The 12,398-nt window shown below is 40.0% G+C and overlaps 1 protein-coding gene across 1 annotated transcript; it reads left to right on the top strand.

Annotated features, from left to right (window-relative positions):
- Nucleotides 1–2,718: 2,718 nt before the first annotated feature.
- Nucleotides 2,719–12,396, top strand: znf628 (zinc finger protein 628). The gene is made up of 7 exons (XM_079444168.1): nucleotides 2,719–3,024; nucleotides 4,477–5,033; nucleotides 5,196–5,268; nucleotides 5,781–6,863; nucleotides 6,944–7,286; nucleotides 7,532–7,686; nucleotides 9,526–12,396. The coding sequence occupies exons 2-7, from the start codon at nucleotides 4,660–4,662 to the stop codon at nucleotides 11,773–11,775; spliced, it is 4,278 nt and encodes a 1,425-aa protein (XP_079300294.1). The 5' UTR covers nucleotides 2,719–3,024; nucleotides 4,477–4,659; the 3' UTR covers nucleotides 11,776–12,396.
- Nucleotides 12,397–12,398: the final 2 nt, after the last annotated feature.

The raw sequence follows: 12,398 nt of genomic DNA, 5'->3' as shown, positions 1-12,398 counted from the left end.
CTAAATTTTTGTTTTTTAAAGTAACGACCAAGCGGCCAGCGGCATGAGCTGATCATAGCCTATGTTTGATCAATTTAGCCTTCTGAAATCATCACGACTTGCCTAAAATAAAATCTATAGATATACTAAAACAGTTCAAGCAAATAACAATGTTTAAACATTAAACCTGCGCTATAATAATAATGTGATCTAGCCTAGATCCAAGTTTGTGCAGAGAGTGGAAGCTAAAGCGCACTCTGCAGGACATGGAGGCACCAGAGCAAACACTTTTTTTTTAGTGCAAACAACTTAAAATAGCCTACGACATCATTTTTTTCTGATAAAGGTAAGAGTAATACATCATTCGGAACTGTAAAGGGTCTACTTTTATTTGTGTGCACTCACAATATCAACAAAACGTTGTGCTTTTATAAAACAAAAACAAACATAATGCTCTTTCTGCCTTCTAGTCTTGGACAGGAGCGCTAACAAAAATTAACCGAAGCTGAGCGAATACATGCCTCACAGAATTGATAAATATATCTATAGAAAGCTTTAAATGATCACTTAATGAAATAAAAAAAAAAAAACTCTTATTATAATCTTAATCATAATCAATAAAGATGTATTTCTCTCTAAAGGCGCGTCTAATGAGGAGACAGCGAGTTAGGATCAGCAATTTCATCCTTGCGACATGGACGCAGAAAACATTAGTTTATTATTAAATAATTCAAATATCTCCTTAGTATTTCCCGCAGACACATTCATGGTTATTATGTTTGCTGGGGCTTTGCAGCAAGCTTTAGCCTATTTAGCATTTGAACGCAGAACTCTGCAGCTGCACTGAAGTCACTTGCGCTCGCTGCTGCTGCGGGACACTAAACACCGTCGATCTGCTCTTAGTCGCGGCAGCACGGTCTCATGTTGTTTCCACCAGCACGCCAATTTGTTTCTTCACTAATTGATGGATGTCTAAAATATAAAAATAAGGAGAAACCTAAAACAGGCCCGAGGCCCGGCCCGCGTCTGAATTCTGACGTGAAAATTGGCCCGAAGCCATATGAGTCATATAGAGGCCATATTGGACATTTCAATCCCTGAATACTATGTGTGATGTTGTGGATTATCTGTGGTGGGTTGTGATGGGCCGTGTACGTCCCAGACTGATTTGTTTTTAGTCCCAGTCCATCCCTGTTGCGGTCTGAAGCCTGATCAGTGAAGGAGTCTGATCTGAAAATAACAGTGCACTCCAGTCGACATCCTGCTTCTGACGCTCCATGTAACCTTAAACCTTCCTTTGCCTTTTCTGTTTTTTTATACAAATTCATTTTTCAGAACTATTTGTTATTTATGTATTTATTTATTTATTGACTAGTTATTTATTTGATATTATTTATTTGATTTCTTGATAAACGTGTCAACATTCTTTCATTTGCAAGTCAAGAAGTAAAATGTACTCTCTTTCTTATTCTCCTTTATTCATCAGCTTCTCCTGTACCACACACAAAACCACATGTATGACAGTTCCATTTCAAGTCTCTTATTAAACTGATTGTATTTTCATACAATTAAATTTCTTTCTCACTGTTACCTAGGCTACAATACTCTGCCACTAGATGTAGCAATATTTTGGGAGTGGAATGTATGTCAGTGCTGAATGAGAGAGGACTAGCACTGATCTGAACTGTGCTTGTCTTTCTTTTTTGTTGTTGTTTTTATTTTTTTGCACAGCATATTGGGGTTTATATTGTTTTTTTATTGTTAGTTCTGTGATTCAGGAACACGTTTTGATAAACCTTATTTCAAGCAACATAAGAAAAAGACAACCTAAGCCTTAAAATACTATGTATTTTGACACTTTGGTACTGTAAAGCTGTACATACATGCTGCCGAATGTAAACTGATATACAATGAGTGCATACGTATAATATTGTTTTCAATAATATATAAGTCCTCTGCCAATGTGTTGCAATATCAACATTATTTTTCCTTTCCCTCCCTCTTTTTTTAGGATTTTGATACAGTATTTACTATTTATTGATATTACTATTATTATTATTATTATGGTTATTATTAATTAAAATAATTGTTCAAATAATTTATTTTTGCGAATCGGGAGCAAGACTTCTGTTATGTTTTGTACTTTTATACTACTCACCACCAATCATCCTCTCTGTTTAGGTTGCTTTCTGTGTCTACATAGACTGAAAGTTGCTACATATTTGTGCACTAAATATGCAAAAACTGGCTGTGTTCAAATGTGTGCCTTCTGAGAGACAATAAAGGAATTGACATGTAACTTGTAGACATTTGGTTGTTATTGTCCATTGTCTAAAAGCAAAGACTATATGATTATGAACGCTACAATTAAAAATTAGGGATATACCTTTAAACTATTTGAGTAGGCCTGTATTTGTTTCCGACTGAGGTAGGTGTAATGGTATACAGTATAAACGTAGTTAGCAAGCGATGACGTAGGAGTTAAACTACATTACCCACAAGCACTTGCGCAGAGCCAAACCGGTACATAAAAAAATATTTCTTTGTCTATAAAGCTGAATTGAGACTTATCTAAGAATATATATTTGCATAATAAGATAATTGGTTTAATCCGTGTGGGTTTTAAACAAAACCACCGAAAGTCAATGCATAATTTAATAAAAAGTTCGTCACAGTATTTTTCTTGACCAATGAGACGAGCCAACAGGGGACGAGAGCGGACCAATAGCCGACGACTTTACTGAGAGGCGGTCACAGACGGGCGACTGCTGGTTAGTTTGTGCTCTAGATTATTGTTAAGGTTGTGTGGACTATCACTGCGGAGTTCGGCCTTATATCATTACAACAAAAACGGCTATTTCTCAGCAGTGAACCAGGGGAATAACACATGCATAAAATAATGCACTTATTCCGACAAATATTGTGACGCTTGATGAACGAAGACAAGGCTGGGATGGATTCGAGAAGGCCGGCTCGAGACAGCGCAAATAATTTAACAAACAGCCGATAAAACGATCCACTGTCGATTTGTTTAGAAACTGAGGGGTGAGTACGCTTTGGCCACTTGAAGCCTTTTATCTCCATTTTGTGTTTAGTTTTTTTTTTTCCATTTCCCTGGGACAAGAAGGCAGGAACACAGAGATAGATAGCGGGCGAGGGAGGGGGAGTGAAGCAGGAGGAGGAGGAGGATCTTTAAAGGGGAAGGTGGATCAACTCAAATTAAATGGTCTGTTTACTATTGAGATACATTGAGGATCTTCAGAATTACTCGTGGAAAGAATTCTTGTTAAATAACATGCAGTCTTGTTTAAAAGCTTTCTAATTTCAATGACAGTCTGTTAGCTAATGTAATATTTTGTTAAGCACAAATTATATTAGTAGCATAACATCTTGGATAAAAAGTTTTTGTTGAAAATGAATTTCAGAATGTTTTAGTATTTGGTTAGTCTTAGTTTTTGCTTTAATGGCACTCTACAGGTTTGTTGCATGATCCGGGGGGCTTGGAACAAGAACATCTGACTGTACAAAGCAGTTCACATGATCAGTGTCACACATTTGCTTGATTAGTGACCTAGAGATAGTGCAGATTCTTAAATATATTCATCTTCATCTCAAATTACATGCAGTGTAGTCTCAGACATTCAGAACAAACTGTATATTTTTATTTACAACATGTCAGCAGTTCTCTGCGGTTTTGGGTGAATGGGTGCCAGCAGAATGAGTCCAAACAGCTGATAAAAACATCACAATAATCCACACGACTTCAGTGAAGCGAACAGATGCATATTTGTAATAAACACATCCATCATTAAGATGTTTTCAACTTCAAATCACTGTCTCCAGCTAAAATATGATAATATTGCTTTCTGCAGTGAAAATGTTGTCTTGTCTGAGTCAGGAGAGAAATATGCACAGATCAAGCATTGTTTACAAGCGAAAACAGTCCAAAATAGTTCTTAACAAAAATTTGTTGGTAGATTCTGATGTGAGATGATAACAGGGGATGGACTTTTTCACTGGAGGAAGCTTTATTATGGATAATGGACTGGCATTTTGACCAGTTTTTACAATGCCTTAATGATGTATTTGTTTCTTACAAACATGCAGCTTTTGCTTCACAAGACATTATTTGATGGACTGGAGACTCATTCTCATAAGTGATGTAATGCTAAATTTTTCCAAATCTGATCCAATGAAGAAACAAACTCATCTACATCTTGGATGAGGAAATTCACAGCAAATTTTATTAATGGGTGAACTATTACTTTAACAAAACATATGAGAAACATTTTCATATGAGGAGCTGATATGCCTATTTATTGTATGTGAATATTTTTTTGGTAGTTGCATCTTATTGTTTGCTGTCCCCAGCATCTGAAAATAAATTTCCTCCTTGTTTTAGTTGTAACACACCAGTTGACAATCACTGTTATATCTTAAAGGTTTTTTTTTTTGTATTTGCATGAATCATAAAAATTTTAAAATGTGTCATTTCAGCTCTACCAACTAATAAGGACAAGACAATAGAATACATTTTGCCTCAGAAAAGATTATCTGGCTGAAATCTGAGAGAACTGGCCCAAGCTCTACAAAACATAAGCCATGGCTGCCATAATTAGAGCAAAACTACAAAACGACTGAGATTCCTTCACTACAGCCCAACATTTCACACCAGTTGTGATGGCTAACACGGTTGCTACTCTGGTGGTCCAGACTGAACTCTTACCTTCTCAGACACCCTCCTCCCTCTCTCCCTTTCCTTCCCTCCTCCCCTCCGTAGAGGATGGAGAGGAGGATGGAGAGAAGAGAGAAGAAGACGGCAAAGAGTCAGGAACAGTAGGCATCACAGGTGACATAGTGACAACATCAACACCCCCTGCAACGGTGGCTCAAAACCCAGAGCATCCATTCCAGTGTTTGGACTGTGGCAAGAGTTTTAAGTGGTCATCCAGATTGGCACATCATCAGAGAAGCCATAACAATGAGAGGCCATATCGCTGTAACCTTTGCCCTAAGGCATTTAAGGGCTCATCTGCCCTACTATACCACCAGAGGTGAGAGGTCAATTGATTCTACATATGGATTGAGATGCAGGGTCACACAGCATTGAATATTGTATAATTTATTAAGATGTGATTCCATGGTGACTGTTTTTGTTCTCTTATTTGCTGTTCACCACAAGTTCCTCAATAAAATTGGTTTGTATGTTGTTTAAGGTCTCATTCTGGAGAGAAGCCGTATAAGTGTGATGACTGTGGTAAAGCATTCAAACGCTCTTCTCTTCTACAGGTGAGCCATTTCCATCTTTATGATCCAGATTTAGATTTCAGTGAGTCTTCATTTGAGTTCCACCTCAAAATAAAATGAAGGAATAAGCTATCAATGTATTCATTGAAATAAAAGAGAATAGATAAATATTTTTTTTTTATTTGACAGAGTAGGCATATTTAAAACTGTTTATTTATTTTAGCTGTCCAGTGGTGAACTGCACAATGGTTTTTTTGTTGTTGTTGAATTCTTTAAAAAAAAAATTGATCTCTTTTTTTTTTTTCCTCAATCTAGTTGTCTAAGACACCTGGCATAAACCTTTTTGTGGAAATTGTAATATATTTATTTTAGGATTCTTTGATTAATAGAAAGTTCAAAAGAATAGTATTTATTTGAAATAAATTTGTAATAATCTAAAAGTCTTTATTGTCCCTTTTTATCCATTCAGTGTGGGCTTACTGAATAAAAGTCGTAATTTCTTTCCAAAAGTTATTTTTCTATTTACCTACTATAACAATGGTTTATCGATCCAGATACATCGGAGTGTGCATACAGGCCTTCGCACTTTCCAATGCTCCTACTGCCCTTTGACCTTCAAATGGAGCTCACACTACCAGTATCACCTCCGCCAGCACACCGGTGAATGTCCGTACCCATGCGACAGCTGCTCCAAAGCCTTCAAGAACTCTAGCAGCCTGCGTCGCCATAAGAATGTACACCTGGGCTTCAAGCCCTACGTCTGTGACGTCTGCAATAAAGCCTTCAGTCAGTCCACTAATTTGCGTCAGCACATGCGCATACACACAGGCGAGCGCCCTTATATCTGTGGGGATTGTGGGCGCAGCTTCACACATTCGTCCAACTTGGCGCTGCATCGTATCTCTCACACACAAGGAAAGGGGAAAAGGGCTGGAGGGGCTGATTCAGGGTCAGCAGCTCGAGAGATGGAGGTGGTGCTGACGGAGGACTTGAACACTGTTGGGATGAGCATTTCTGAAATGGTTGGGCTCGTTGGTGGACAGGAAGGAGGGGTCGGACAGGTGTTCCTGTCTCACAATGCGTCCTCTCCTGCTACCTCAGGTACAGCCAATCAGAACATCCTGCCACAGCTGACGCTCACACCCACTTCCTCCACTGTCACAGGCTCAGAGCATATCCACATGAGCAAGAATGACACAGGTGCTGCTGTTTTGCTGTTTAGTTGTGGCAGCTGTAATGAGACATTTTCAACACAGAGTCACCTTGAGGAGCATCAGACTCTACATCTAGATAGCCTTGGCTCAGCAGGTGGTGGAGGGGTTGCTACAGAAAATAGCACAGAGGCTGAGGGAGGTGGAGTGTCACTGGTGGGGGTTACACCATTGTTGGCAGACTTTGAAGAGGTTGTTGAAACCACCACAGTTGCAGATAGTGGGCAGACGGCAGAGTTACTTGGTCTGGATGCTGTTAGAAATGAGTCGGGGCAGGCACAGTATGATCTTCTGCAGACCTTTACTGCGTCTGTGAATCAGATGCCCGCTGATACCGGTGTGCCAACTGCACAAGCTACAACAGAATGTGTCTACTGCGGGAAGAGTTTCAAAACCAGCAGCGGTCTGACCAGACATGTGGCTCAGGTGAGACCAAGAAACTGTTCTGGTGGACAGAGAATTTTAAGAACCAAACCTCCATTTCTCATTGTCTCTTTCTTTTTAAGGCCCATCCTATTGCTCTATCCGAGTCGCGTTCTCCATTCAACTGCTCGGCATGTGATCGCTCCTTCCCTCTGCTCTCCTCTCTGCTCAACCACCAGCACTCCCACACTCCTGAACAGAGGCTGCTTGCTGAGGCAGAAGCTGAAGCAGAGATCGTCTGCCCCTCTCTCTCACTGCCCCTGCCCTCCTTAAAGAGAGATGGAGAAGATGGAGAGAGAGAGATCCATGTCAGTCTAATTGCTGTTACTGAGGAGGGAGAGAGACAATCTGTAAAGCCATCTGCCAAAGCATCAGGAAAGGGAGCTAGAAGAGGTGGAGGCAGCAAGACATCTGCTACAAATAATGGTGAGTGCTGCAGTGGATGCAAAATGATTAGTTTGGTTTAGGTTCACAATATGGCATCTCTGATTGTAAGGTTTCATTATTCTTATTAATTATACTATGCTATTACACTATGCTATTTATTTTCAAGATTTTGAAGACCTTACATGGTATAATAAACACCCATTTGATACATGAGACATTTGCACACACAGAGTGTAACTCTCATATTCATCGCACGGCTGCATTTCTGTTTTCATTCCCTACAGAGAGGCCATATCGCTGCTCTGAATGTGGGAAGTCATTCAAAGGTTCATCAGGACTTAGGTACCACATGAGAGACCACACTGGGGAGAGACCGTATCGATGCACAGAGTGTGGCAAGAGCTTCAAAAGGTCCTCACTGCTCTCCATACACCAAAGGGTAAATAGATGATCTTGTCAAATTGATACGTTTTGATTTGTTTTTGCATAACAGCAGTATTAAAAAACTGATTCATTGCATTATTACATCAATGAAGTAATGTATTAATTGAATGGTAGAATTGATTAATGGTATTTTATGAGGCGCCACGTAGGATTTAAATCAAACTTAGCTTATCAATACATAAAACACGTGCATATACACCTATAAATTTAATATACACCTATTGGATGTTCAATTATTTATATATATATAGAAACAGAAACAGTTTCTTCCCTCAGTCAATACATCTCATGAACACTCAATAAATAAACGTGGAACACACAACTAATTCATTATCCATTCACCACACTCACTTATTTTATTTTATTTTTATTTTTCTCATTTCTAATTGGCACATACTTGACCTGTACATACATAGTCGCCTATATTATATATTATATATTGTGTATTTTTTATTTTTTTGCTACTTTGTACATTGGTTATTGGCTATTTCTTGCTATTTTGTTTTATTACCTGTGTCCTGTCCCGTTACTGTCTTTCTGTTGCACTGTGGAGCTTCTGTCACCACAACAAATTCCTTGTATGTGTAAACATACTTGGCCAATAAAGCTCATTCTGATTCTATATATATATATATATATATATATATATATATATATATATATATATATATATATATATATATATATATATATACATGCATACATACATGCATACATACATGTGTATATATATGAAATACACATGCACACTAATATGAAATCCATACCAATACATATTATGTTAGTAACGAATGCACATACACTTGTGAATAACTTGCGTATAAACTTAAACATATAAACTTGACGCATACATATACACCCACAACAACACACGCACATACATATAAGCTCCTGCATGCAGACACACCTATACATACTCGCATATACATATAAACTTGATCCATGCATGTACACCCATTAAACACTCGCGCAAACATACAAAATAAAATTCACAAACGTATACAATTCTGATAAAGACGCATGCTTTAGTTGTGTATATATGTATATGCAAGTGATTTCATATGTGGATGTGCGTGAACTTTTCAGTGTAAACGGAAGGCATTTAGTGTAAAAGGAAGCACTTCCGGCGGGACATTAGAAAATGCTTAACGTGGCTTAATGCATTAAAGTGTTTTTAAAAGTCAAGTCAAGTCTGCTTTATTGTCAATTCTTCCACATGTACGTAATTGTGTAAAAGACCAAACTCAATAAACACATAATTAATAAAGCATACGATGTACGGCGCATACATACAATTTAAATTGCGTAAAAGACCAAACTCAATAAACACATAATTAATAAAGCATACGATGTATAGACAAGCAGATGAGTCCAGAATAAGAACGTAACGCGTTTAATTACGCATAAAGCATTTTCCTCCCATAAAGAATATGCTTAACCTTAATTTATAGGTGTATATGCACGTGTTTTATGTATGTATTGATAAGCAAAGTTTGATTTAAATCCTATGTGACGCCTCGTAGTATTTTATTTGTTTTTTTTTTATAATAATATTTCTGAGTTGAACCAGTTCATAAGTTACCAGTGACATGCATTTCAGTTTGTATCTCGCACAAAGCAACGTAGTGCATGAGTCATAACAACTACACTAATAATACTTTTATTATGCTTTTATGGTGCTTTTATGCATGGAAAATGGCCTGAGCAGCTTTCTTTATGAATGGCAGAATTCTAATATTTGGAATTTTACCATTTTAATCCTTAATTATGTTCATGTTTTCTAAATTAAAACCACCTCTAAAACCATCTTGAAAATTGTTCTCAACCCATCTAGGTCCACACAGGTGTGCGGGCTTTTCAGTGCCCCTACTGTCCACTGACCTTTAAGTGGAGCTCACACTACCAGTACCATCTTCGCCAGCACACCGGTGAGCGGCCATATGTATGCCAGGAATGTGGCAAGTCTTTCAAGAACACCAGCTGTCTCCGTCGCCACAGTCAGCTCCATTCTGGCCTACGTCCACACGCTTGCTCGGTGTGTGGTAAGGCTTTCTCTCAAACCTCCAACCTCAAACAGCACGAACGGACACACTCTGGAGAAAGGCCCTTTCAGTGCTCCCAGTGTCACAAGAGCTTCACCCACTCATCCAATCTGCAGCTGCACCTACGCACACACTCCTCACGCAAGGACTTCAAGTGCCAACACTGCGGAAAAGAGTTTGTCATGCTCTCCTACCTGCAGAGGCACTTGAGAACTCACAGTTCTGGGGGTGCAGTAGCGTGCACGAAGGAAGCAGGAAAGGTGGCTAAAGGTAGTGGGGCTTCAGAGACAGCAACGCTAAATTTAAACCTGAATGTCCCTGGAGGGCTTACCTCCTTGTTTCCCACTGATGGCAATTCCACATTGATTCTTTCACCCCCAAATCTTGACATACCTCCAAACACATCCCAGAATTATTTTATGATCCAGACGACTTCAGGGTTGCAACTGATCCCACTATCCAATCCCATGCCAACACAACCTGCCCCTCCTCCTCCACCCCCTCCTCCCCCACCACCTCCACAGACACAGAATTTCCTGCTTCTTCAGTGCCAGTCTAACAATGGAAACCAGCCTAGTCTTATCCTGGTTCCCACAGCATCCAGTACAAACACTCTTCCCACCCCTTCAGAACCACAGACCCTCCCCTTGGTGCAGACCATTCCGGGAATGCCCCAAGTTCTGGCAGCACCCCAAACTCACATCCAGCAATTTCAACCAGTTCAGACACAGCAGAGATTTATTTTGACTAATAATAATGCTTCCCTCATTACTGCCCAGCCTCAAAGCACATTGACGATTGCTCGTCCAATTTTAGGCAGCCTCGGTCGTAGCCGGAAAGGAGGAACCAGGCGTGGACGGAAGCCTAAAGCTGCTACCCAAAACCACCCCCCACCAGTTAAGCAACCAGTTAAGCAAACGTTTATGTTATCACCTGAAACTTCCACATCAACCACAATATCCAGTGCCACTTCTGCTGCTTCTTCAAAGACAGAGTTCCCACGGATTAATGCTGATGATCCACCGGCTGTGTCACCTGTTAGCACTAGCCAAGTACCTGGAAGCTCTTCGGTTCCTGCAGTTAGCATTATGTCAGTGAAGCCAAACTCCACACTAATAAACAGTTCCCCCATGTTGAGCCGTGATCCTGAAAGTGTTCCAATCGATGAGAAAGCTGTCGAAGAAATCTCAAGGGAGCACTTTGTTCTGTGTCTAAAGAAAGAAATGGAAAATGGAGGACAGGGGGATGGGATGGAGGTGAAGGTGGCGATGGAGGGAGGGAATGATGCAGGGCGGTCTTATGTATTGCAGATTGAAGGCGAGGGCCAGCAAGAAGAGGGGGGGAATAGTGAGGGAGGAGAAAAGTCATATGTCCTCCGGTTTCAGACAGAGGGAGAATGCGAAGGAGATGCAGAAAAAGAGAAGACAGAAATGGTCTCTCTTAACTTACTCCAAGAGTGGACCGGACAGAGTGAGGGGCATGGAACTGCAGGTGATGAGGGAAGTGTTGAAGTAGAAAAGTCCTTTGTGCTTCATTTCCAAACAGAGCCTCAGAGTGAGGAGGACATTCAGCCAAACTCAGGCTTCATAGGAGGCCCAGGTGAGGATCTCAGCCTTTCTTGCCATCCGGGTCAAACCTTGGTGCCTCTGGAAGGGCAGGATGTGGTATTTGAGCTCGGTGAAGAGACAAAAATGGATGGAAGCACGTGTCCAGGGGACAGTGTTCAAATGATTGCACTGATAGATGGTGAGGGCAACGGTTCAGGGCCAAGGGGCAGTTTTAAAGGTGCTGTTGGGGCAAACTCTGGGCAAATGGAGGGAATCTTCCAGTTAGAGGGGGGAGAAGGCATTGTTATAATTGAAGTTAGCACCAGCAGTTTGAGAGAGGGTGGAATAGAGGCATCAGATGTAGGACATACTTTAGCGGAAGGAACTGAGGAAAAACAAGCTAATGATGCACGAGAGGAAGTAATGTCAGAAGAGTCCAAACTTGTTGAGGCTGAGAGCATATCATCGTCAGAGATGGGACTGATTGGAACTTAGGGTTAAGTATCACACTTCATGACACGGTTTCAAATGCAAAATGGCACATTTGTTTACCCCATATCCAAACTGGATTCATTTCAAGTAATGGTTCTTTTATTCTAAAGTGTTCCTTTTGGACTGTGATTAATGTTTTTAGAATTAGGAAGCTGGCAACAACATTGTAGCTGTAGGACCAACACAGGACCTATGTTGAATCTTACATAAATCACTAGAGACCTGTTTGCTCCGCACATAGACTCCTTAGAACACCACAGTGTCTTCTTCCTAAGCTGTTGCCCCCCACACCACCCCCAAGACTGCACTTTGTGGGTATAAAGCATATTGCTTGTAGTTACAGTTGTTCACCTGGCCCCTACGGGGAGCTATTTCACAAACCACATTCATCGAATACAACCCAGCCAAAAAGCAGTGGTTTCTAAATGAAGGAATCCCTGGTGCTCTTCCACATCCAGGGTGCACTGAGAAGAGAATTTATAAACTAATATGAACTATATTCAGCTATGCTGTCATGTTGACAGTGACTATACAAAGTGAACTTTTGTAAATATGTCTACTGTTTGTTTTCATTATTAATATTGGTACTAGATGACAATTACCAATAAAAATAGATATGTCAGTAT

The sequence above is a fragment of the Barbus barbus genome, assembly GCF_936440315.1.
Source record: "Barbus barbus genome assembly, chromosome: 21".
NCBI lineage: Eukaryota > Metazoa > Chordata > Actinopteri > Cypriniformes > Cyprinidae > Barbus > Barbus barbus.
This window is presented reverse-complemented; position numbering and strand designations above follow the sequence as displayed.

Bases quoted from the DNA above. Each gene is read 5' to 3' on its own strand.
- znf628 (XM_079444168.1), top strand. From the start codon at position 4,660: ATGGCTAACACGGTTGCTACTCTGGTGGTCCAGACTGAACTCTTACCT. The intron at 5,269-5,780 runs GTGAGCCATTTC...TTATCGATCCAG, and splicing joins AACGCTCTTCTCTTCTACAG to ATACATCGGAGTGTGCATAC. The intron at 7,287-7,531 runs GTGAGTGCTGCA...CATTCCCTACAG, and splicing joins GACATCTGCTACAAATAATG to AGAGGCCATATCGCTGCTCT.